At 52.2% G+C, this 22,000-nt stretch overlaps 4 protein-coding genes across 4 annotated transcripts in view; 1 reads left to right on the forward strand and 3 right to left on the reverse strand.

The window, feature by feature from the left end:
• Nucleotides 1-4,210, reverse strand: part of SIRT2 (sirtuin 2) — a 24,527-nt gene extending 20,317 nt beyond the window's left edge. The window contains exons 1-2 of the mRNA XM_007955523.2: nt 4,195-4,210; nt 3,376-3,422 (exon numbers count right to left, since the gene is read on the reverse strand). Coding sequence (XP_007953714.1) covers nt 3,376-3,422; nt 4,195-4,210 — 63 coding nt within the window. The remainder of the gene's footprint in view (nt 1-3,375; nt 3,423-4,194) is intronic.
• A 452-nt stretch (nt 4,211-4,662) lies between these two features.
• On the forward strand, nt 4,663-13,209 carry NFKBIB (NFKB inhibitor beta). Its single transcript, XM_007955524.1, has 6 exons — nt 4,663-4,841; nt 10,635-10,740; nt 10,821-11,154; nt 11,954-12,042; nt 12,163-12,435; nt 13,114-13,209. Exons 1-6 carry the CDS (start codon nt 4,663-4,665, stop codon nt 13,207-13,209), a joined length of 1,077 nt encoding a protein of 358 aa, XP_007953715.1.
• Nucleotides 13,210-13,605: 396 nt separating this feature from the next.
• On the reverse strand, nt 13,606-15,794 carry CCER2 (coiled-coil glutamate rich protein 2). The gene is made up of 5 exons (XM_007955525.1): nt 15,725-15,794; nt 15,462-15,502; nt 15,231-15,318; nt 14,365-14,891; nt 13,606-13,695 (listed from the first exon to the last, which is right to left on the reverse strand). The coding sequence occupies exons 1-5, from the start codon at nt 15,792-15,794 to the stop codon at nt 13,606-13,608; spliced, it is 816 nt and encodes a 271-aa protein (XP_007953716.1).
• Nucleotides 15,795-18,491: 2,697 nt separating this feature from the next.
• Nucleotides 18,492-22,000, reverse strand: part of SARS2 (seryl-tRNA synthetase 2, mitochondrial) — a 12,265-nt gene continuing 8,756 nt past the window's right edge. Inside the window, exons 8-16 of the mRNA XM_007955543.1 lie at nt 21,266-21,313; nt 20,900-21,008; nt 20,554-20,599; nt 20,380-20,467; nt 20,187-20,296; nt 19,035-19,128; nt 18,854-18,949; nt 18,702-18,767; nt 18,492-18,629 (exon numbers count right to left, since the gene is read on the reverse strand). Coding sequence (XP_007953734.1) covers nt 18,492-18,629; nt 18,702-18,767; nt 18,854-18,949; nt 19,035-19,128; nt 20,187-20,296; nt 20,380-20,467; nt 20,554-20,599; nt 20,900-21,008; nt 21,266-21,313 — 795 coding nt within the window. The remainder of the gene's footprint in view (nt 18,630-18,701; nt 18,768-18,853; nt 18,950-19,034; nt 19,129-20,186; nt 20,297-20,379; nt 20,468-20,553; nt 20,600-20,899; nt 21,009-21,265; nt 21,314-22,000) is intronic.

Below are 22,000 nucleotides of genomic sequence, written 5' to 3' on the forward strand. Positions count from 1 at the left end.
TTCACCCCAACACCAGGCCAGAGTACACCATTCACCCCAAACCAGGCCAGAGGACACCATTCACCCCAACACCAGGCCAGAGTACACCATTCACCATTCACCCCAAACCAGTTGCTGTTGAGCTGATTCCAACTCGTGGTGACCCCGTGTGCGTTAGAGGACACCTCTTGCCACAGGGTCTTAGATGGCTGATTTTTCAGTCCTGGTTGCCAGGACTGTCTTCCAAGGGACCTCTGCATGGACTCGAACTGCCAACCTTCAGTCAGCAGCCAGGTGTATTAATCATCTATACCGCCCAAGGAGTCCCCAACATGCCCCTTAACTTTCTTTTCCTTTTTGTGAACATTTTCTTGTGTTTCAGGTAAAAGATTACACAGTCAATTACTTTCTCATTTGACAAATTTATATATAAACTGTTCCTTGACACTGGTTGCCGTCCCCCCACAATGTGTCAGCCCCCTGCCCGTCTCCACCCAGCCTTCCCCGTTCCACCTTCCCTGCTCTGCTTGCCATCTCACTTGCTTTTGGGCAAATGTTGCCCATTTGGTCTCAGTGAGTTGTTTTATGCACTTTCCTCACAGGTGGTACTGTTTATTTACAGGCCAATCGATAACCTGGCTACAAGGTGGCCTCCAGGAGTAGCTTCAGTTCCAGGTTAAATGGATGTTTTAGGGCTATAGCTTCCAACAGGGGCAGATTACCCAATAAACAGATTGATTAGTAAATAAGCACAAGTAAGCCTGTGTGTACCTTGCTTATTGGGTAATCTGTCCCTCTCAGGGACTGTACATTTGAAAAGAGGCTTTGATTCTGTAGAAAAGTGCTGTGGGGTTGGAAGACAGATGCCAGCCATACCTAGAAGCAAACATCTTTAATGTGGTGAAAAAAATGTGAAACCATTCATGAAAGGTAAGTAAGTAAGCACAAGTAAGCTTGTGATTACCTTGTCTGCTGGGCAACCTGCCCTTGGTCTCAGGGGTTTCTCCAGTCTCAATCGGTCCAATAAGACTGGTCATTTTTATACCCTCCTGAACTTTCTTCACGTACTGGTTAAAGCATTTGGTTGCTAACCAAAAGGTTGGCAGTTCAGACCCACCAGCCACTCTGTGGGAGAAGGGTGAGGTGGCCTGCTTCCGTAAAAATGTACAGTTTTAGAAACCCTATGGGGCAGTTCTACTCTGTCCCATAGGGTTGCTATGAGTTGGAATTGACTCGATGGCAGTAGGCTTGAGGGTTGTTTTTTTTAAAATTTTATTTTAAAAAACTCACAGTTTGGCACCTCAGACACAGTCCTGGGGCCTCTCCCCACTCAGTGGTCCGCCTCTTCCCATGACAGCGCTCCCTGCTTCCCTCCTCTTATTCCTCTCCCCTCCTTCGCAACTTCCTTTTGAATCAAAGTCATCCTTGCCGTGTTTTAACATTGTCCGGCGCCATTTTTTCTTTGACACTTTTTAAGATAACACTAGCTTTGCAGACACTTCGAATGCTAGAGAACATCTGACTTGGGGCATTGCCTCATAGCTGCCTCGCCCATGCCCACCGACATAACTACTTGATGTTGGAGATTAATTGCGCCAGCCTTTTCCTCTACTTGCAGACATTCATCATGTTTATAGAAGTGGGTCATACCACAGCCTGAGGTTGCACCTTGTGTTTTTCAGAGAACAGTATACCACAGACCCGCCTCCTTCTTTTAAGCAACTGCCTAGTATTCCATTGCTGACAAACCACAGTTCATTGAATCCATCTACTGACAGCCACTTGGGCTGTTTCCAGTTTTGCCCCATTGTAGACAATGCTATGATTTACATCTGAGATCTCACTCTCTGGAACGGAGGGTCCCTTCTTAACATTAAACCTTTCTCTCTGGACCCCGCATGACAGCCGTGGTGCTCTGGGAGCCAGGGGAGCGTGAAAGGCTGGCCTGAGAGGACCTCCTTATACCCTCACTGTCACTCTGCCATGCCTCTGTGAGGTACTTTAGTCACAGCAACTATACTGACCTACATCTGCAAGGCGATGATCTCGCGACTGTGGGTGGGCTGGACACAAAGAGGCTCTGTGGAAAGACTCCAGGGCCCTGCCCAGCCCATGGGGCAGCTCTGCCTACAGGGGTGGCGGAGGTGCTGGCGATGCCTCCTAGCTTCCCATCCCCCCTCAGTGTCTTGAAGGCCGTATGCTGAAGCCTTGAGTTTCAAACCCTTCCCTGCTCTTCTGGCCAAGAGACAGAAGACAAGGGCTTATTGCCTTTGCCTCAAATTCCTCTGTCAGGGGAACTGTCAGGGACACTAGGAAGGTGAAATCAGATAAAGCACTAAGCAGAGGGCCTGGCACCGAGTAAGAATTCAATAAATGCTAGCTGTTGGGCTGCTAACCAAAAAGGTCACTGGTTCAAACCCACCAGGTGCTCCATGGGAGAAAGCTGAGGCAGTCTGCTCCCATAAAGATTACAGTCTTGGAGATCCCATGGGGCAGCTCTACCTTGTCCTATAGGGTCACTGTGAGTCAAAATCAACTTGACAGCAACAAGTGTGGCTTTGGTATGAATATAACTATCCTTCCATTCCCAGCCGAAGGAGCCCTAGTGGCGCACCTGGAAACACTAGGCTGCTAACTGAAAGGTTGGGAATTGGAACCCACCAAGCGGCTCCCTAGGAGAAAAAACGGGCAACCTGCTCCTGCAAAGATTACAGCCCAAACAACCCTCTGAGGCAGTTCTACTGTTACAGGGGGTCACCATGAGGTGGCGTCAACCTCATGGCACCTAACAACAAGAACAATCCCCAGCCACCAAACTACTGAACACATCACAGACTTTCAAGACAACTGTGTTCTCTGCTTGGGACACCATTCATCATCTCGTGTGGGGACATTCTAAGTCACTCTTCACTGACTACACTCTGTCTGTATCTCAATCTGATTCCTAGCCCAGCCTGTGGATTCCTCCAAGGAAGGGGCTATGTGGAATCTGTGACCCCATAAAGCTCAGGCTGGGCTCCCACAGGGCCCAAAGGTACCTCCCCCATTTCCTTGTAGAGTTATTTTCCAGTGACATCTCTGTGAGAGCCATGAGTTCAGGGGCCAAATCTGATGTCTATCTTTCCCAGGCCCAGCAAAATGAGGTTCAGAGGGATGAGGGCAGTGGGGGACAAGGATGCAGGGGACCTTGAAGGGCAGGCCTGGGATTGAGGCAACACAGCCTTCTCTGATAGTCCCCAGGAGGCTGCACCCTGGGCCAGGGAGAGGGATCGGGGCAGTAAGCTAGGGAGGGGCCCCGGGGGAACTGCCTCCCCTCTTCCGCCTCCCCCAGTGCAGGATGTGGGAACAGGTCCATCTCTCTCCTTCCCTCCAGTCCACCCGTTTCCGGCATCTCACCTGAGCCTCCTGCACCTTCCCTGCCTGGGTCTCCAGTGGGTCAGAGGCTGGGGGAGGAGGGGGAGCAGACATGGTTACAGTGGGGGGGACGGTTAAAGGGGAATGAAGGGGTTCAAAGCGGGAGTGAAGGGACCAAGAAGACCCACCAACCTAGCTACACTGGGGTGAAGAGTAGAAAGGAGGAAAAGCAGATGTTATCAGAGTGGGGATTATTGGGAGGGGAGGTGGCTAGTGAGGGACAGAGAGGCAAGGGAGCGGAAGGTTTAGGAAGAAAGAGGAGAAAGTAAGGGATACAGGGTATGGAGGAAGAGTCAGCAGGAGTTAAAAAGGTGTGTGTGTGTGTGGTGTTAGCTTTAGAGTGGAGGGAAATTTAGGAAGAAAGGAGATGGGAAGGGAAGGGACACCATGGCCGGGGGCCGGGTTTGGGAGAGGAGGTGCAGTGAGGGTGGTAGGTTTAGGAGAGGCACAGGAACTAGAGGGAAGAGTTAAAAGGGAACACCAGGGGTCCCTTAGCATCCTACAGTTGCTCCTAACAACCAGGTACACTTAGCAACCGGGATCGCAGCAATGAGGGTCCTTAGCAACGAGGGTCAAAAAACATGCGATCGTCAATAACGTAGTAAAGTGGCCCTTAAGACCCCGTGACCCAGAAACGCACCCATCTAGCAAAATGGATCATTTGGCAATGGCCCTTCAAATGCCACGGCCCCATGCAGACCCTACCTCCCGCCCCACCAGGCCCTCTCTCGGGCCCCGGTGCCTGTATCACGCAACCAGGCCCCGACGCGGCCCGGCCCTCCCACCGGGGCCCCGACTCACGGTCCGGCTCGGCCATGGGTGCGGGGCCGGGGCCCTCGGGGCTGTCACCGACTGCTCTGTCCCGTGACGGCACTGGAAGAGGAGGGACAGGGAAAGGACAGAGAACTACAACTCCCAGAAGGCACAGCAGCCCACAGACAAGCGAGATCAGTGACCCGAGCGCGTCTCTCCGGATGAGGACCCAAGGGCTGGACTACGAGTTCCACAGGGACGCGCGCTGGCAGCCATATTGGTAAAGGGTTCCCGGAAAATGTGGAGACGGATCGAGAGCTGTAGTCCACTTGAACACTGTGATTGGTCGGGGTTTAAGATGGGGCGGGACGCGGCAGATTTAGCGCACTCTCATTGGACATTCTAGGGGGCGTGTTTGGGAATTCCCCGCAGGGCGGAAGCTCCAGAGCTCTCGGCAGAGCCCAGCGACAGGCTGGCGGCGGGCGGCCTCTGAGGGCCCCGGTGGCAGAGGGGACCATGGCTGGGGTCGCTTGCTTGGGGAAGGCTTCAGATGCGGACGAGTGGTGCGACAGCGGCCTGGGTTCGTTGGGTCCGGACGCAGCGGCCCCGGCAGGACCAGGGCTGGGCTCAGAGCTGGGTCCGGGGCTGTCGTGGGTGCCCCTCGTCTTCGGATACGTCACTGAAGATGGGGACACGTGAGTGAACCTTAGATTCCCAGACTGGCCCCAAGGATCCCACCTCTGATAGGATCAGCTTCCCCAGTGGTCTGATCGGCTTCCTAACCATTATCCCTAAATCTGACCTCTGATCCTTGACTTCCTGACCTTTAACCCACAAATCCTAATCTTTTGTCAATCAACCTTCTATCCATCTTTGATCTTAGTCCAGTAATTTCATAAAATTTTTTTTAAACTCAATCATTTCTGACTCTTCTCTTAACTCTTCATTCTCAGTCCTGGATATGAATATCCCTAACCCACTGATCCCAAGACCTGATTTGACCTGATCTGGGCCTGGGACCTCTGTCTCAGGTCCTCCTGACCTCCAACCTCCAAATATGATCCAAATATGATCCAAATATGAAGGATCAAACATGATCCTTCATTCATGATTTATGAACCTCAACTTTGATTTCTGAAATTATGCTTGACCCTTGACTCTAAGGTCCTGCCTTTTGATCCTGAATTTTCAATTCTTCCATTCAAAGAGAGAATGTAAGGTTCGTCGGAGTAGGGATTCATCCATTTATTAAATGTTTATTGAACCCCACCATATGCCAGGCCCTGGTAATAAGGCTATTGTGAAGATGGTGCAGAACTGGCAATGCTTTGTTCAGGGCATAGGGTCACTATGAGTCAGAACCAACTTGACGGTACCTAACAATAGGTCTATGAAGAAAACAAAGACTTCTGTCCTTACAGAGCATACATTCTGGTGGGGATGGGGGTGGCTAGAAAGACAGAAAAGGAGGAAATAAATACATTATCAGAAGGTAGCAAGTGTTATGGAGAAGTGGCAGGAAAATGATACAAGTAGCTATCCAGGGAGAAGAGCATTCCAGGCAGAAGGAACAGCAGTTGTAAAGGCTGCGGTCTTTGTTTTGTTTATTGCTGTGACTTGAACAGTGCCTGACCCACGGTAACCAACCAGGTGCTGTGGAGTTATGTCAACACCATATGTATCAAAGGGAAACTGTATTCCATGGGGTTTTCAGTGGCTGATTTTTTCGGGAGTAGGTCTCCAGGCCTTTCTGCCTAGGTGCTTCTAGTTGAATCTGAAGCTCCAAGTTTTTGGCTAGCAGCCAAGCACATTGACGATTTCCACCACTCACCATCTCCTTGACCCATACCAACTAGTTGCCTTCAAGTCAGTTCCAGCTCGCGGTGCCCTAATGTGTGTCAGGGTAGAACTGTGTTTCGTAGCGTTTTCAGTGGCTGGTGTTTTGGGAGGAGATCTCCAGGACTGTCTTTTCCTCGACCCATAGGCCCTTGATGAGCATTGACCTCAAAGAACCAGGTTTTGGTTTCATTAATTTTCTCTGTTTTTCTGCTTTCTATTTCATTGATTTCTATTCTGATCATTATTATTTTCTTTCTTCTTCCTTTGAATTTATTTTATTCTTTCTGTAATTTCTTAAGGGAGGGGCTGAGGTTATTAATTTGAGATTTTTCTTTTTTCTCTGATACGGGTGGACATCTCTACAAATTTCCCCCTGAACAGCTCTCTAGCAATAGTTCACAAATTCAGTTATGTCATGTTTTCATTTTCATTTCATTCCGTGTACTTTCTAATTTTTCTTTTGATTTATTTAACCCATGGGCTATTTTAAACTATGTTATTTCCAAATATTCAGAAGGTTTTCCAGATACCTTTCTGTTACTGATTCTTTTAGTTTCATTTTGTGTGGTCAGAAAACATATTTTGTATGATTTGAATCCTTTTAAATTTCTTGACACTCGTTTTATGGCCCAGAAGGTGAAATGTCTTGGTAAATGTTGTGCACTGGTGAAGAATGTGCAATATGCTGTTGTCAGATGAAGCGTTTTCTAAAGGTTAGTGGGGTCCAGTTGGGTTATAGTGGTGGTCTAGAAATTCTTTGCCAATTTTCTGCCTGCTTCTTCTACCGATTATTCAGAGAGTACTGGAATCTCCAACTATAATTGTGGTTTTGTCTGGTTTTCTTCATAATTCTATCAGGTTTTGCTTTGTATATTTTGAAGCTCTGATATTAGGGTTCTAGTCTAATATTAAAATACTTGCTCCAGCTCTCTTGTGACTAATGTTAGCATGATCTATCTTTTTCCATTCTTTTATTTTTTACCTATCTGTGTCTTTGTATTTAAAGACCATTTCTTGTAGACAGCCTATAGTTGGCTTTTGCTTTGTTATTCAACCTGACAATCTCTGCCTTTTAATGGGGGGTATTTAGATCATTTATATGTAGTGTAATTATTAATAAGGTTTTATTGAAATATATCACTTTGCTATTAGTTTTCTACTTGTCTCATCTGTTCTTTGTTTCTTTTTCCCTCTTTTTCTGCCTCCTTTTAGAATAACTGAGTATTTTGTGTAATTCCATTTTATTTCTTTTGTTGGCTTATTAGCTGTAACTCTTTGTTACTTTGTTGTTGTTATTGTTGTTATGTGCTGTCAAGTTGGACCCAACTCATGGCGACCCCTCCTTGGGTTTACAGAAGTAGATTGCCCAACCTTCCTTCTGAGGAGTGGCTGGTAGGTTTGAACCACCAGCTTTCTGGTTAGCAGTCAGATGCCTTAGGCACTACGCTACCAGAGCTCCTTTGTTACTTTAGTGGTTGATTTAAGGCAGGGGTTGTCAAACTATGGCCTGTAGGCAAAATCTGGTCAGCTGTCTGTTTTTCTATGGCTATAACATAAAGAGGGAGCTTTGGTGGCGTATGGTTTTCACACTTTTAAATGGTTAAAGAAAAACATGAAGAATGATAATATTTCATGATAAGTGAAAATTAAATGACATTCAAGTTTCAGTGCCTATAAATAAAGTTTTATTGGAACACGGCCAACCTGGTTTGTTTACCTATTATCTGTGGCAGCTTTTGCACCACAACGGCCTGAAAAGCCTAAAACACTTGGCCCTAATTTATAGAGAAAGTTTGCTGAATCTTGTTTCAGGGTTTATAGAATAGAACTTGTGAGTTATTGTGGTCTACTTCAAGTGATACTATGCCACTTTACATGTAGTAAAAGAACCATTTCTATAATACATACAAATTGTGTTGAGGCGATTCTGACCCGTCGCGACCCTGTGTGTGTCAGAGTAGACCTGTGCTCCAAATGATTGTCGGTGGCTGGTATTTTTAGAAGTAGATCACCAGACCTTTCTTCTGAGGTGCTTCTGGTGGGCCCAAGCCGCCAGTCTTCCTGCTGGCAGCTAAGCTGCTTTGCCCTCCAAGGACCTCATGTGGTATTGTTGTTAGCGGCTGGCCAGGCAGTTCTCACCATGGTGACCCCGAGTGTGCACAGTAGACCTGCTCCATAGGGTTTTCAAGGCGTGACCTTTCAGGGGCAGATCACCAAGCTTGTCCCCGAGCTGCCTCTGCGTGGGTTCAGACTGCCAATATGTGGGCTGGCAGTCGAGTGCTTCACTGTCTGTACTCAGGGACCCAGGGACTTCATAGGCAATATACAATGGTCTGCTACTCCTCACTTATCAACTATCTCATTACGCAACATTCTGCATTTACTACAATAGTAAAAGATCTGCTGTCCTGTTATCTTGCATATTAATGATATATGTCTGGCATTAACGAATGTGGAGGTACGAGGCAAGAGTAACACTGTCTGTGACAGTTAAGGGTTTGTGTCAACTTGGCGGGGCCATGATTCTCAGTGGTTTGGCAATTATATAATGATGTCATTTGGCAGTTAGGTCATAATATATAGTAATCCTCTATTTTGTGATCTGATGTGGTCATCTTCCAATTTCACATAACACAACTTTTTGCCTAATGACCAGGTCTTTGGAACCCAACCACCTTGATAATGAGGAGTGGGCATATTTCCGTTGTCCCTCCTGGCCTGTATGCTGTTGTTAGACATTTTACTTATACATATGTTATAAACTCCACAAAATTTCTTACGTATGTATAGTTACTGTTTTTGGTGCCTCTCATTCCTTTGTGTAGATCTCTATTTCCATTTGATAACATTTTTCCTTTTGTTTGAAAGACTTAACATTTTTTATAGTGTGGATCTGCTGGAAATTAATTCTTTCAACTCTTGTATGTCTGAAAACATCTTTATTTTGCATTCACTTTTTAAAAGATATTTTCCCTGGGTGGAAAATTCTAGATTGAAAGTCTTTTTCTTTCAGTACTTTAAATATCCTGTTCTACCATCTCCTCTTGCATTATTTCCTACGTGAAATCTGCTGTCTACTCTGTTCTTCCACTATATTTAAGGTGTCTTTTTTTTTCTTCCCTTCTGACTGCTTTTAATATTTCATGTTTATTACTGGTCTTGAGCAATTTGTTCATGATGGACCTTGGTTGGTGTAGTTTTCTTCAAATTTCTTGTGCTTGGGGTTCATTGAACTTCTTGCATCTGCGGGTGTATCATTTTAATAAAATTTGGAAAAAAAAAATTCAAATATATTTTCTGCCCTCCCTTCTGTAGGGACTTCAGTTACACGTATATTAGGCCACCTGAAATTTTCCTGCAGCTTACTGGTGTACTTTTCTTTTTCTTTTTTTTTTTTTTGACTTTTTGTTTTCTCCTGGAAAATTTCCATTGCTATGTCTTCAAATTCACCAATCTTTCTTCTCCAGTGTCTAATCTATTCTTAATCCCAGTGTACTTTTCAGCTTAGATGCTGTGGATTTCATCTCTAGCATGTTGATTTGCATTCCATCTTCCATGTCTCTGCTTAACTTTTTGAACCTATGGAATACAGATATGATAACTTTTGGTGTTTTTATTTGCTGCTTCTAACATCTGTGTCATTTCTGGGCCAGTCTCAATTGATTGATGATTTTTATTATGGGTCGTGTTTTCCTGCTTCTTTGCATGCCTGGTAATCTTTGATTAGATGCCAGACATTGTGAATTTTGCCTTGTTAGGCGCTGGGTATTTTTGTATTCCTATAAATACTTTATTCTTGAGTTTGTTTTTTTTTTCCTGGGATCCCATTAAGTTACCTGGGAGCAGTTTGACTTTCTTAGGTTATTCTTTTATGATTTGTGAAGTGGGTCTAGGGCAGTGCTTAGTATAGGGATAAAATTATGTCCCATTTTCAAGTCAAACCCTTCTTCAATACTCTACTCAAATGCCTATGAATTATGAGTTTTTCTGATCTGTGTGAACAGGCACTCTTCTGGCCCTGTGAGTGACAAGGACACTGGTCTTTAGGCCTTTGGGATATTTTTCTTTACTCACTCACTTACACGCATATATGATCAGTGTTCTGCTCAGTAGCTGGCGGACCCTCTGCAGATTTCCAGGGTTCTCTTTTTCTGGGGTGCCCTCTCCTCTTGGGTACTCTGCCCTGTGAACCCCAGCTGCCTTCATCTCCGCAAGGGTTCAGCTCCATCTCTTCAATTCAGACAGTCTGGTGGGCTCTGCCTGTGGCCTGGAAGCTCTCAGGACAGTAAGTGGTGCCATTCGACTGTAGGGTTCACCTTGTTTGTTTTCCATTCTCAGGGTGACAATCATTTGTTGCGTAATATCTAGTGTCTTCAGAACTGTTGTTTCTTGTGTTTTGTCTCATTTCTTTTGGTTGTTGCAAGTGGGAGGGAAATCTGGTCTATGTCAGTTAATCTTGGGTGGAAGTGGAAGGGCTGCTTAGTAAACATTACTGAGTTAACTCTGGCCTCTGACCTCCCAGACACCAAACAGCTAGTTCCAGTACTTTGGTCACAATGCTTAGCACCTTGTAGATGCTTCAGGTTTGTTGAGTGAAGGAATGCAAGAGTACTTGACCTCTGCCCTCTGACCCCTGCCTTTGTCCTCAGGGCATTGCACTTGGCAGTGATTCATCAGCATGAGCCCTTCCTGGATTTCCTCCTGAGCTTTGCAGCTGGTACTGAGTACCTAGACCTACAGAATGACCTGGGCCAGGTGAGCCACCTGGGGCCAGTATAAGGCTGAGGGGCCCAGGATCTCAGTGTGACCCTAAACCTTGCCCTCTGTTCCTGCAGACGGCCCTGCACCTGGCAGCCATCCTGGGGGAGGCATCCACGGTGGAGAAGTTGTACACGGCGGGAGCTGGGTTGCTCGTGGCAGAGCGTGGGGGCCAAACAGCGCTGCACCTGGCTTGCCGCATGGGGGCACACGCCTGTGCACACGTGCTGTTACAGCCTCGTCCCCGGCGCCCCAGGGGAGCCCCCAACACCTACCATACCCAGGGCCCCGATCACACCCCTGACACCGACCATGCCCCTGTTGCCTTATACCCTGATCCCAGCTTGGAGAAGGAAGAGGAGGAGAGTGAGGAGAACTGGAAGCTGCAGCTAGAAGCTGAAAACTATGAGGGTGAGGTCCTCAGTGACTGGGAGGGCGTCGGGCCCCCTTCTGGGCCAGAGCACCCAGCTCTGGTCTCAGTTTTCCATACTCAAGACCCAGCCAGTTGGCAAATAAAACCTAGGCTTCAGGGGTCCCAGAGCACTGAGAACTGGACATGTGGGACCCAGGACCACACTCTGGAGGCCCCAGACAAGTAGGCACCCAGGCCCAGAGCTACTAGAATCCAGTTATAGGGACCCAGGGTCTACCTGGAAGGTACAATCCAGCTAGGACACCTGTCTCCACCTGCAAGCCCTAGCCCACCCAGGCCTGAGGAATTCAAAGCCCAAGGCTTCTATGAAACTCTGGCATCCTAGGTCCCCAGAGATAGGCATCAGGGACAGCCCTCCTTGGCCAGGTGTCATGGGGAAAAAGGACTTGTCTACCCTGGGCCCTGGCATTTGAGTCTCAGGTCCCCCACCTCTACTCCCAACTACCAGGGACCACACCTCTCTACCTAGTGTTTGGACCCATCCACTCCCCAAGCTCACAGGCCCCTCAGCTACTCAGGATCCAGGAATTTGGGCCCCAGGTGCTTTGTGAAGTAAGACCAGGCCTCCCATCCAAAGACTCCAGTCCCTCCCTAGTCCCCAGACATCCCACAACCCAGGCATCGAGACCCTCAAGCCCCAGACCATCAGACATAAGCATCTGGGACCCGTGTGCCTCTTTGGTGTACCCAGGAATTCTAGTGCCAGACCCCACGCCTGCTCACCCCCAGGCACAAAACCCTATTCTAGGCTCCTCATTCTCATCACTCTGTCCCCAGGCCACACCCCACTACACGTGGCTGTCATCCACAAAGATGCTGCGATGGTGCAGCTGCTCTGGGAGGCTGGAGCTGACCTCAACAAGCCGGTGAGCCGCCCTAGGGAAGGCTGTGAGGGAGAGGGGCTTGCTCCGGAGTGGGCCAGGGCCTCCGTGCTCCATCCCTCTCCTCGGCCCCCTGACCCCTCTTTTGCCCTCTGCCCCTGCCAGGAGCCCACGTGTGGCCGGAGCCCCTTGCACTTGGCCGTGGAGGCTCAAGCGGCTGATGTTCTGGGGCTTCTCCTGAGAGGGGGTGCAGACCCTGCTGCCCGCATGTATGGCGGCCGCACTCCACTGGGCAGCGCCACACTCCGGCCCAACCCCATCCTCGCCCGCCTCCTCCGTGCCCACGGAGCCCCTGAGCCCGAGGACGAGGATGACAGGCCTGGCCCCTGCAGGAGCAGCAGCAGTAGCAGCAGCAGCAGTGACAGTGGAGATGAGGGCGTGAGTCAGGAGGAAGGACTGAATGGCCCTGCTGGGGGGGGGGGCATCAGGATAAGCTGATAGGTGGGAAGGAGGAAAAGAGAAATTAGAGAGTGCGTTGAGCCCAGCCTTGGTTGCCATGGTAGAACCCAGGCAGCAGTGCAAGTGATGCTGGGTAGCAGTTGAGAGAACATGGGCAGTGGTTATTGAAAATGAAGGCCATGGCCAAGACCTTGGTCATACTGGTGAACATAGGCAGTGGTGGGTGATAGCGTGGGGAGTGATTCCGGGGAGCAACGGTTGGAGATGTGAGGCTGTGGCAGCTGACTGTCAGCAGGAATCACCTGAAAACTGGCAGAGGTGGGGAAGGACCTTAGCTAGCAACGGAGAGGTTCAGTTGGAGAACCCAGGCAACCGAGATACGACCTTGAGCAAGAGGAGATGTTGAGCTGTGGAGGGGAGAGAACTCAGGTGGCAGAACATTTGAAGAAGAGGGGCATCTGCAGGAATAGAATTCAAGTAGCAGTGGTGGGAGAACTCAAGCTTGGAGAGAAATGAGCTTGAAACAGTGGTTTGAGAACTAGGAGCAGGGGGACTTGGGCTTCCATGGAAAGATCAAGTTCTCAGGGTGGGCGTGGAAGAACTTGGGCAGCAGGCAAGGTGCCTGAGTCCCTCTGCCTGGCTGCTTTCTGTCCCCAGGATGAATATGACGACATCGTGGTCCACAGTGGCCGGAGCCAAGACCAGCTACCTCTAACCCCAGCCTCAAATCCTCTTCCTGATGACCCTGTCTAATTTGTTTGTTAATATAATTTCAAATTTAATAAAATCCCAGTCTGACCACCAGAGGGGTCTCTTCCCAGTCCTCCAGATCCCTGTGTCCCCATCCCTCTAAGGTCATGTGCTACACAGTAAGACATGATGGTTTTCTTTGTGCTTTATTCACTCAGAGGGGTTGGAGTAGATCAGATGGGTGTTGGGTAGGTGGTCCCTTTTCCTGAGTCAGGTCTAAGCCAGCTCCCTTACCCAGCTCAGAGTTGTTCCCTCAGGCCTGGTTCCAAGGTATACCCTTATGCCCACTCCTGCCAGCTTGGGGAGTGGAGTGGGGTGCCAGGTGAGGAGGGGGTGTAGGGGTCAACAGTCCTAAGCCATAAGGGTGTGTTGGGAAGAAGGAGGGCATGAGGTGAGGAGTCAGCCCTCCTTCCTGAGTTCCTCCCCTAGCATCTCCGTCGCCTTCTTCAGCTCATCTCTCAACTGCTCCAGGCGCTCCACGTCATGTTCCTGATAGGATAAAAAATGGAGTGCTCGGTACCCACCTTCAAAGGCAAGCCACCTGAGTGGTTGCTCATGAATGTGGGTGGGCCGTGTTCTTACAGGGCAGCCAGCAGTGGTCATTCTAGTCATCCTGGACCTGCAGTGATGACCATATTGGTTGCCATGACTCTGGAAGAGTTAGGTTGTCCAGCACGGCCCAGCAGCAAGGTCTGCGTAGACTTCCACAGCCAACAGCAGTGGATACTGGATTAGCAAAAGTGCCCTGCATGACTCATTTGCGATTTCATGGCTATTCTGGTTCCTGCCACCATCATGGTGACATCTTAACTTTCCATGACCCAGGAAAATGGTGCCCATATCTAACCCAGTGAACCAGGCATGGCTATTGTCTGTGGACATTATGGACTACCAGTGGCCATTAACTTGGATGTTTCTGGGCCATCTTGATTACTGAAATCTCAATACGGCCATCTTGGTTAAGGAGAGGCCTCACATGGACATTGCTACCTCTGGTCTCAGTCTTGTTTACTCTGATCCATTCATGATGGACCTTGCTGTTAATAATCCAACACTGGTACTGCTTAGATGTAAACCCCCTGACCACCTAGTCGACCCCATTCCCCCATCGCCTTGGTGTGATGGCAGTTTGGTTGCTGCCTACCGTCCTCTGCTCACCTCCCTCTCGGAAGCCTCTTCCTTCTCCTTGGGCTCAGCTTCCGGCTGGAGTTGGTGGTGGTGGTGGTGGTACAGCGAGTCCTGGTGCCTCTCTCCTTCACCTCTGCCGGCCCCCCCCTGCCACAGGCTGCGGCCCCTGCCCAGCACCTGCACCCCCTTCTCCTCTGCCTCAAACTGGACCGTCTCCTTGTCGCTAGCTTTCTCCGCCACCCGTTTCTGGGGGTTCCCTCCGCTCTCTACACGCGGCTGCTTCCTCATGTCCTCTAAGGCTTCCATGGGCCCCCTCCTCTTCTTTTCCTCCTCCTCGTCTTCCTGGCGGAGCAGGCTGTGGAGCTGCTCGTGGATGGCCTGCTCCCGGACCTCAGACTTGTGGGTGCTCTCTGCTGCTGCCTCCTCTTCCTCCTCTTCCTTGTCCCTCACCTCCTGGCTGGACCTTGTCTTGCCAGCCTCCTCCTCCTTGAAATCCTTGCCCAGCAGACCTTTCTCCTCAGCAGACACACAGCCGTAGGGCTCTGTCTTGCACATCTCTGGTGGGAAGAGAGAGAGATCTCTGCATCAAATTGGGAAACAGACCTAGAACTGTTCTGGGACTTAGGCCTGAGTTTCCATGGGAACTGCTCAGAACTGGGAGAGCAGTTCAGGGGCTGGAGGGCGTTCTGTGACCCACCAGGTACCTTTGCAGAGAGCCCCGAGGGTGGGGCTGGGAAGGCCAGGCACAGCCAGCTAGCCCATACGGAACCTCTCTGGGGATGAGAAAGGGTCACCCTTCCTCCAGGCAACCCTCACAGGGCACAGGGCTACCAAAGCGAAGGTGGGCAGAACCCTGGGTGAGCGGGGGCTCTGGAGAGGATCTGAAGCCTCCTTACCTTTGTGGAGGAGAACCATGCAGGGTCCTCTCTGGGGCTGGCCCAGTGTCAGCACCTCTGTGACCACCTCTGCCAGACAGCGGGTCAGCTAGGGAGCAGAGGCCAAGGGTCAGAGAGCAGGTTGCGGGCAGGGGAGATGGGGCTGGAGTGAGTACTGGGAAGGTCAGGTGGGAGATGAGGGCGTGCAGGAGGCTGGGCAGGGCGGAGCACTGGAGTCCACACAGTCCTCACCTCCTCCCTGGAGGGTCTGAGCGTCAGCGGAGCCGCTGTGGCTGCAGAGAAAGGAGAGGAAAATGGGTGCCGAGCTCAGGCGCCCCACGCGCTGTCCCTGGTGCTGATCGCAGCTCAGTGGGCCTCTCAGTGACACACAAGTCGCCTCCCCAGCCCACCCCCAGGCGCACCGTCCCACCTCGAGCTCAGCCCCCGCTTGGCGCGTCGTCCTCGCGCCCCACCACCCGAGTCACGCCGAGGTCCCTCGCGGTTTAAGTGCTCACCTGTCCCTACCAGCAGCTTCAGCAGCGGCGGCAGCAGCAGTAGCACGGAGGCGGACCCGCGGCGCTTCATGGTGGGCGTCCGGCCTGGGGGTCCTCGGCGCTGTGCGGGCCCGGGAAGGCAGCGCCTTATAACCCGCGCCTGCGGGCCCCCGCAGGGCCGGAAGTGACGTCAATGCCGCCCCCTCCTCGCCCGCGGCGGGGCGACAGCTGCGGGGCGGCCGACTAAGTGCTTGAGACCCTCAATTATTCATGGAGGTCCACGCCCTGCACCCGCTGTCCCTCGAGGCTCCGGGCACCTGAGCGCCAGCGTGGAGGGTGGGGGCTTCTCAGAGAAACACGGTCTTCTTTCTTCAGCAGCTGCATTGGGAGGCTGACCTGGGTTCTACCCTAGCCACAGCCACTTCCATGATGACCTCAGGTAACTCCTTCCCCTTCCCGAGCCTCAGTGTTCTCATCTGACAAGTGGGCTTCCTAAACCTTCTTCCTCAGAGGCTGAGTTCTGGCCTTATTCCCAGTTCCCCCGTTCAACCCTGGGCCAGCTGCTTAACATTTATTAGCCCTGGTGTTGTCGTCCCTGACCCATGATGACCCCAGGCCCAATGGAGCAAACTGCCCAGCCCCGCACCACCCCATGACCAGTGGGCTGCACTGCTGTGATCCGTAGTTTGTGCTGGCCGACTGTCAGAAGGCGACTGCCAGGCCTTTCTTCCTGGTCCATCTCAGGCTGGGAGCTCTGCCGACACCTTTCCGGCATCCCAGCAACATGCAGGCCTCCACTGATGGACAGGTGGTGCCTGCACACGAGCTGTGCCAGCTGGGAATGCAGCCGGGTCTCGAGCATGGATGGTAAGAATTCTACAACCGAACCACCAATGCTGTACTTGTTAAAGTTGTGATATATGCCTCAAGTCTCTCATGAGCAGCTCAGTGACAACTACCAATGCCTCTTCACCGTTAAGACCTCAGTTTCCTTTGTAAGAAGGCTGATGACAACCTCCTCTACAAGTGGAAGGTGAGGATCAATGTGTGCCGTGCTTAGGACAGCGCCTGACATTGGGAACTGCAGCATTCCCGGCACGTTTATTCATCCAACAATGTTTACTGAGCACCTACTACACGCCAGGCCCACTCCTGGACCCTGGGGTTACAACAGTGAATGAACTGATAAACATCTCTTCTCTCTTAAGTAGGGAAGACAGACAAGCCTCAGATATACATGAGGAAATGACCGTGGCACATCAAACAAGAGTATGGATGTGGGTTCCGAGTGACTGAGCTTTTTTACTTTGGCCAGGATGGTCAGGGAAGTTCTCTCTGAGGAGATGGCATTTGCCTGAGGCCTGATGGATAATACGCAGCCAGTCACACCAGATCTGGAGAAAAGCAGTTCCAGTAGCAAACCAAACCAAACTCACTGCCATCAAATTGATTCCAATTCATAGTCACCCTGACTGGGTTTCCAAGGTGGTGAATCTTTACAGAAGTAGACCGCCCCATCTTCCTATGCACTGTAGCTGTGGGTTTGAACCACCAACCTTCTGGTTAGCAGTCAAATGCCTTAGGCACTGCCCCACCAGAGCTCCTTGGTAGGAGGACTAGCAAGTGCAGAGGTCCATCCAAGTCAGGAAGGAGTATGGAGTGTTATAGCAGCAAAGCAGGTCAGGGCTGGCCAGAGCAAGAGAGACAAGCTGGGGTGAGGAGGCAAGGGGCACATGGCACAAGCCATACCTCTTCCCTTTACCCATGGGAAGGCTCTGAGTGGGGAAGGGCCATGATGGGACTCAGGTGTCCACAGCGCCCTCCAGCTGTGTGTGCAAACAGGGAGGCAGTGAAGGGCTGCTGATCCAAATGGGAGACAATGTCGGACAGGACTCAGGCGGAGGACTTGGAAGAGAGAAGTGGGCAGATTCTGGAAGTATTCTGAAGGTGGAGTTTCCAGGATTTGCCAATGGACTGGATATGGGTGTGAGGGAAGAAAAGAGGGTAACTCGGGGGGCTGTGGCCTGAGGCACTGCGACGGTGGCTTCAGATGGAGACACCTAGAAGAGTGAGTCTTGGTGACAATGTCAGAGGCTCTCTCTGGGCCTCACTGGGCTTGTGATGCCTCCTGGGCCCCTCCCTGGAGCTGGGGAAGGGACAGCTGGCTGAGGGGCTGGGGGCGAAGCGGGGAGTGGAAGGCAGGGTCAGAGCAAAGGAGCCATTGGAGGGTGACTGCCTTGACTTGTCCCCAAGGAAGAGAGAGGGCTCAGCACACTCAGTTGCCCCTGCGTTCCCTGAGCCACCCTCCGTGAACTCTGGGGATTGCCGGACACTTCCAGGCACAGTTCCTGCAGCCACGGCCCTCTGATGACTCAGTACCTCTATTGCCCAGCACCTCCTGGGAGGTTGGGCAGGCCCATCCCCACTGCCCACAGATCATAAAGCCCTTTGTCCTGACCATTTATTGAGGACTTTATGCTCAGCACTGCTGGAACCAGAGGGAGGGAAGAAAGAAGGAGGGAGAGGGGAAGAAGGGAGAATAATCCCAGACAACCATCCCCAGTGCAGGCCGGGGCCCAGGGACCATGGGTCACTGCTGGCTCTGAGGCTGGGGGTAGGGAGTCAGGAGAGGTGGACCCTGGGAGTCCAGGACCCTGGGGGTGGAACCAACATGAGGAATGCAGACGTCAGGATGGACTCGGGACAACAGGTCCTGGGCATCCAGGGTCCTCGATCTCCAGGAGACACAGACAGCCCCCCTGGTGGGTGTGGACAGCAGCTTCTCAGCTCAAGACAGGCTGGTCTGGGAGCTGGGTGTCCGGGGCTGGTTGGGGCCGATGTACCGGAGGGGCACATGGGCAGGGGCTGTGATGCGATCTGTGCCGAGGTAGGGCTGGAGGGCGGGGGGCACCAGGACCGAGCCGTCCTAAGGACAGAGCAGAGCAGGCCTCAGATCACTGCCCCTGGCCTGGACCCCACCCACCTCCAGGAGCCTCACCTTTTGCTGGTAACTTTCCAGGAGGGCGATGAGGAGACGGGGAACAGCACAAGCCGTGGCATTTACCTGGGAGAGTGGCACGCTTAGGAGCAGGCTCTGGCCCCATGGAGGGGGTGAGGGGTAGGGTGGGAAGGGGCGGTGCAAGCCCTTACCGTGTGGCCGAACTGTGGCTCCCCCGACCCCTCTGGCTGGAACATGATGTGCAGGCGGCGGCTCTGGAAGTCCGTGCAGTTGGATGCGCTGGTGACCTGAGGGGCAGGGTCAAGAGCATAGGTTGCGTGAGGCGGCCCCACCCTCTCTCCAGGCCCTGTGGCCCCTGGGGCAGGGGCTCACCTCTCCGAAGCGGCCACGGCCTGGCATCCAGGCCTCAATGTCGAACTTCCGGTAGGCAGGAAGACCCAGCTCCTGGGTGGGCATGTCCAGGACCCTATGGCCAAGGAGGGAGAGGTGATGATGGACAGCGGGAGAAGGGCAGGGGTGGGGTGGGGGGGGAAGGGGCAGAGGCAGAAATGGAGGTGATGAAGAGGAGGAGGCAAAAAAAAAATCAAAAGGAAAACAGAAGTAGAGAAGGACGAGGAGATGATAGTAGCAAAAGGGGAGAGGTTGGTGAGCAGGTGAGCCAAGGAAGAGGTGAGGAGGAGAGGGAGGAAGGGGCGGGGCACGAGGGAGGGGGCGGGCTCTTCACAATGCCCTTCCTCAACTACCCTAACAGCCCTCCGTTGCTGTAGTGGGTCACTCAGGAGTCCAGCTCTCGGGGACTCTGAACGCTGACAGCCTGAGAGAAGGGCTTGCACCGTCTGGGTCATCCCCTTTGCCCCACTCCTTCCCCACTGGCTGGTCAACAGCCACCGTGGGCAACACAGACACACAGGGAAGGCGACTGTGGGAAATCCTGGATTGCATGAGCATTTGTTACGTTGGGTCTGTTCCAGCTGCCAGCCCCTTAACTCGAACACAGAAATGAGGAGGCAAAGAGGGAGAGAGTGTGGAACAAAACTCAAAATCATAAAAAGACCAGGTTTACTGCTCTGATGGAATCTGGTAAGACCCCCGAGACTACGGCCCCTAGTCACCCTTCAGGTTTGGAATTGAACTCACTCCCGTGGCTTCCAGCCAAACAAGAGACAGGCATATGGGGTGAACAATTACACCAGGCAGATACACTCCTTATCAATCACAGGAGAACGGAAGGGCAGTATTTGCACAGGGAGATAGCTTAGGGGGCAGGAATGCCTAGGAAAGGACAGAGGGAAGAGGTCACTACAGGGAGGAAGAGGAAGAGAGCTGCTGCATTGTGGGGACTGCACTCAATGATATGAAACAAAATGTGTATGAACTAGTGTATGTAAAAGGAATTTTCTCTGTAAACTTTCACCCAAATCACAGTAAAAATTAAAGGAAAAGAAAGAGAGAGAGTGGTGATGAGGTTCCCTCAGCCAGTGCCTAGCCACCACCACCACCACCCCACCCCACCCCTCTCCACACCGGAAGTGCAAGCCCAGCTCCGTCAGTATCTCCATCTGAAGGGACAGGAATTCCTCCAGCAGCTGCGAGCTCTGTGCTAGCCCTGGGCCTGTCACCCCAAACATCTCCACCTGTGGCAGGGTAGGGGGCACAGGGGTCAGGAGGCCTTGGGCTGTCGGGGAGCCCCCCTGCCCTGGCCCCGGGCTGCACCGACCTTGGTGAAGTGGTGCACTCGATACAGCCCCCGGGGCTCCTTCCCGGTGTCTGTCTCTGCCCGGTAGCAGGTGCTAGAACAAACCATCCTGGGGGGGTAGCAGGTGAGGCTGGGTCAGGAGGGGGAGAGTCAATGTCACAGACAGGGACAAGGGCTTAAGGAGCTGGGCATCACCTGACTGGCAGATCGCGAAAGGCCACGGTGTGGTCCATGAAGTAGCCTGGGAGGAGAAAGGGGCAGGACAGGTTCAGCTGGGGTCACTACTGGCCCTAGGAAACCTCTGTGAGGATTAGGAAAGACCATCCCCTCTGATGGATACAACCCCGTATCAGGGCCACAGCTGGATCTACACTGTCCTGTTCTCAGTAGACAACTCACACAACTGTCCACACTAGTCCCAGGCCCACTAGACTGTCTGGGGCAGGTGCTCCCAGCTGTCCACCACAATCCTTCCTGCTCTGAGGAGGAAGTGCCCTCACTGGGAGACAGGAAGTACCCTCACCAGCGAGGCAGTGCTCACCTGCAAGCCCCACCTCTGCTGTTCCAGCCAGACTGAGGTCTTCAAAGCGGGAGGGGTCGATGTTGTAAATCTGTGATGGGTTGGCATTCGGTGTCATCCCACAGCCTTCCTGGGGAAGGAGGCCGTGCCACAGGGATCAGGGGACAAGTAACCTAGGCCTGCTTACAGTCATGACTCCCCACTGCTCCCATGGAAGATCTAAGATTGCCCTGGTCCCCTTACTATAGCCTGCCACCCTCAACTCAGTGCCAGGTGGTCTCTTCTGGGAAGGCAGGCCAGCCCCCTGCCTTGCACAGGAGGCCTGGCTGGGGCTGCCCCTGTGGGGGGCCCAGAACAGGGGCTAGCACACAGTTGGGCCTCACTTACAAACACAGCTCCTCGAAGAAGGTCTGGGACAGTCATGGGGGTGAAGCCCTGTGAAGGGGAGTAGACAGAGTGAGGAGCGGAGCCAGAACTTCACAGCAGACGCCAGGCTCAGGCCTGAATGGCTCCCTGACATTCCACTCTCTCTCCACCTCAAAGGGAAATGAAGGCCAGAGCAGTGGGTGAGGGGCCGGGCCTCTCTGCTGTGTCTACTGTATCCTCAGCTTTAGTGCCTCCACTCAGCTGGTCCCCACAGGGGAGCTGGGGGGGGGAGGGTGCTCGTCCCCACAGGGCAGCTGGAGGGGGGTGCTTGTCCTTCACAGGGCAGCTGGGGGGGCTTAAACACAAGCAGGACCATGTCCCTCTTCTGTGTAAGGCTTCCTATGGCTCCTCAGTGCCCTTGGGAAATGTGTGAGCCCCTTACAATGGCCATGAGTCCCCCAAGCAATGTACCCCAACGCTGCTTTATACTGCAGCTGGGTAAGGACATACTGTGGTCAGGAGCACAGGCTCTCGGCTGGCTCCCCACTCACTGGGAGGCCTTGGGCTAACTTGGGAGATACCTCCCTCTCCAGGCCTCAATGTCCCCGTCTCTAAGATGGGAGTAAGAATAGTACCCGCTGACCAGGTTTGCTGGTCTGATAGAGCCTCGTGGAACCACTAAGACTACAGTCCCTAGCTGCCCTTAAGGTCTAGAATTGAACCCACACCTGTGGCTTCCAGCCAAACAAAAGACAG

This window comes from Orycteropus afer, unplaced genomic scaffold, assembly GCF_000298275.1.
Source record: "Orycteropus afer afer isolate SDZICR_OR568_19922 unplaced genomic scaffold, OryAfe1.0 scaffold00507, whole genome shotgun sequence".
Lineage (NCBI taxonomy): Eukaryota > Metazoa > Chordata > Mammalia > Tubulidentata > Orycteropodidae > Orycteropus > Orycteropus afer.

Coding starts and splice junctions, on each gene's coding strand:
- NFKBIB (XM_007955524.1), top strand. CDS start 4,663: ATGGCTGGGGTCGCTTGCTTGGGGAAGGCTTCAGATGCGGACGAGTGG. Junction 4,842..10,634: donor GTCACTGAAGATGGGGACAC/GTGAGTGAACCT, acceptor CTTTGTCCTCAG/GGCATTGCACTTGGCAGTGA. Junction 12,043..12,162: donor GAGCTGACCTCAACAAGCCG/GTGAGCCGCCCT, acceptor TGCCCCTGCCAG/GAGCCCACGTGTGGCCGGAG.
- CCER2 (XM_007955525.1), bottom strand. CDS start 15,794: ATGAAGCGCCGCGGGTCCGCCTCCGTGCTACTGCTGCTGCCGCCGCTG. Junction 15,319..15,461: donor TCAGACCCTCCAGGGAGGAG/GTGAGGACTGTG, acceptor TCTGCTCCCTAG/CTGACCCGCTGTCTGGCAGA. Junction 13,696..14,364: donor AAGAGGCTTCCGAGAGGGAG/GTGAGCAGAGGA, acceptor TTATCCTATCAG/GAACATGACGTGGAGCGCCT.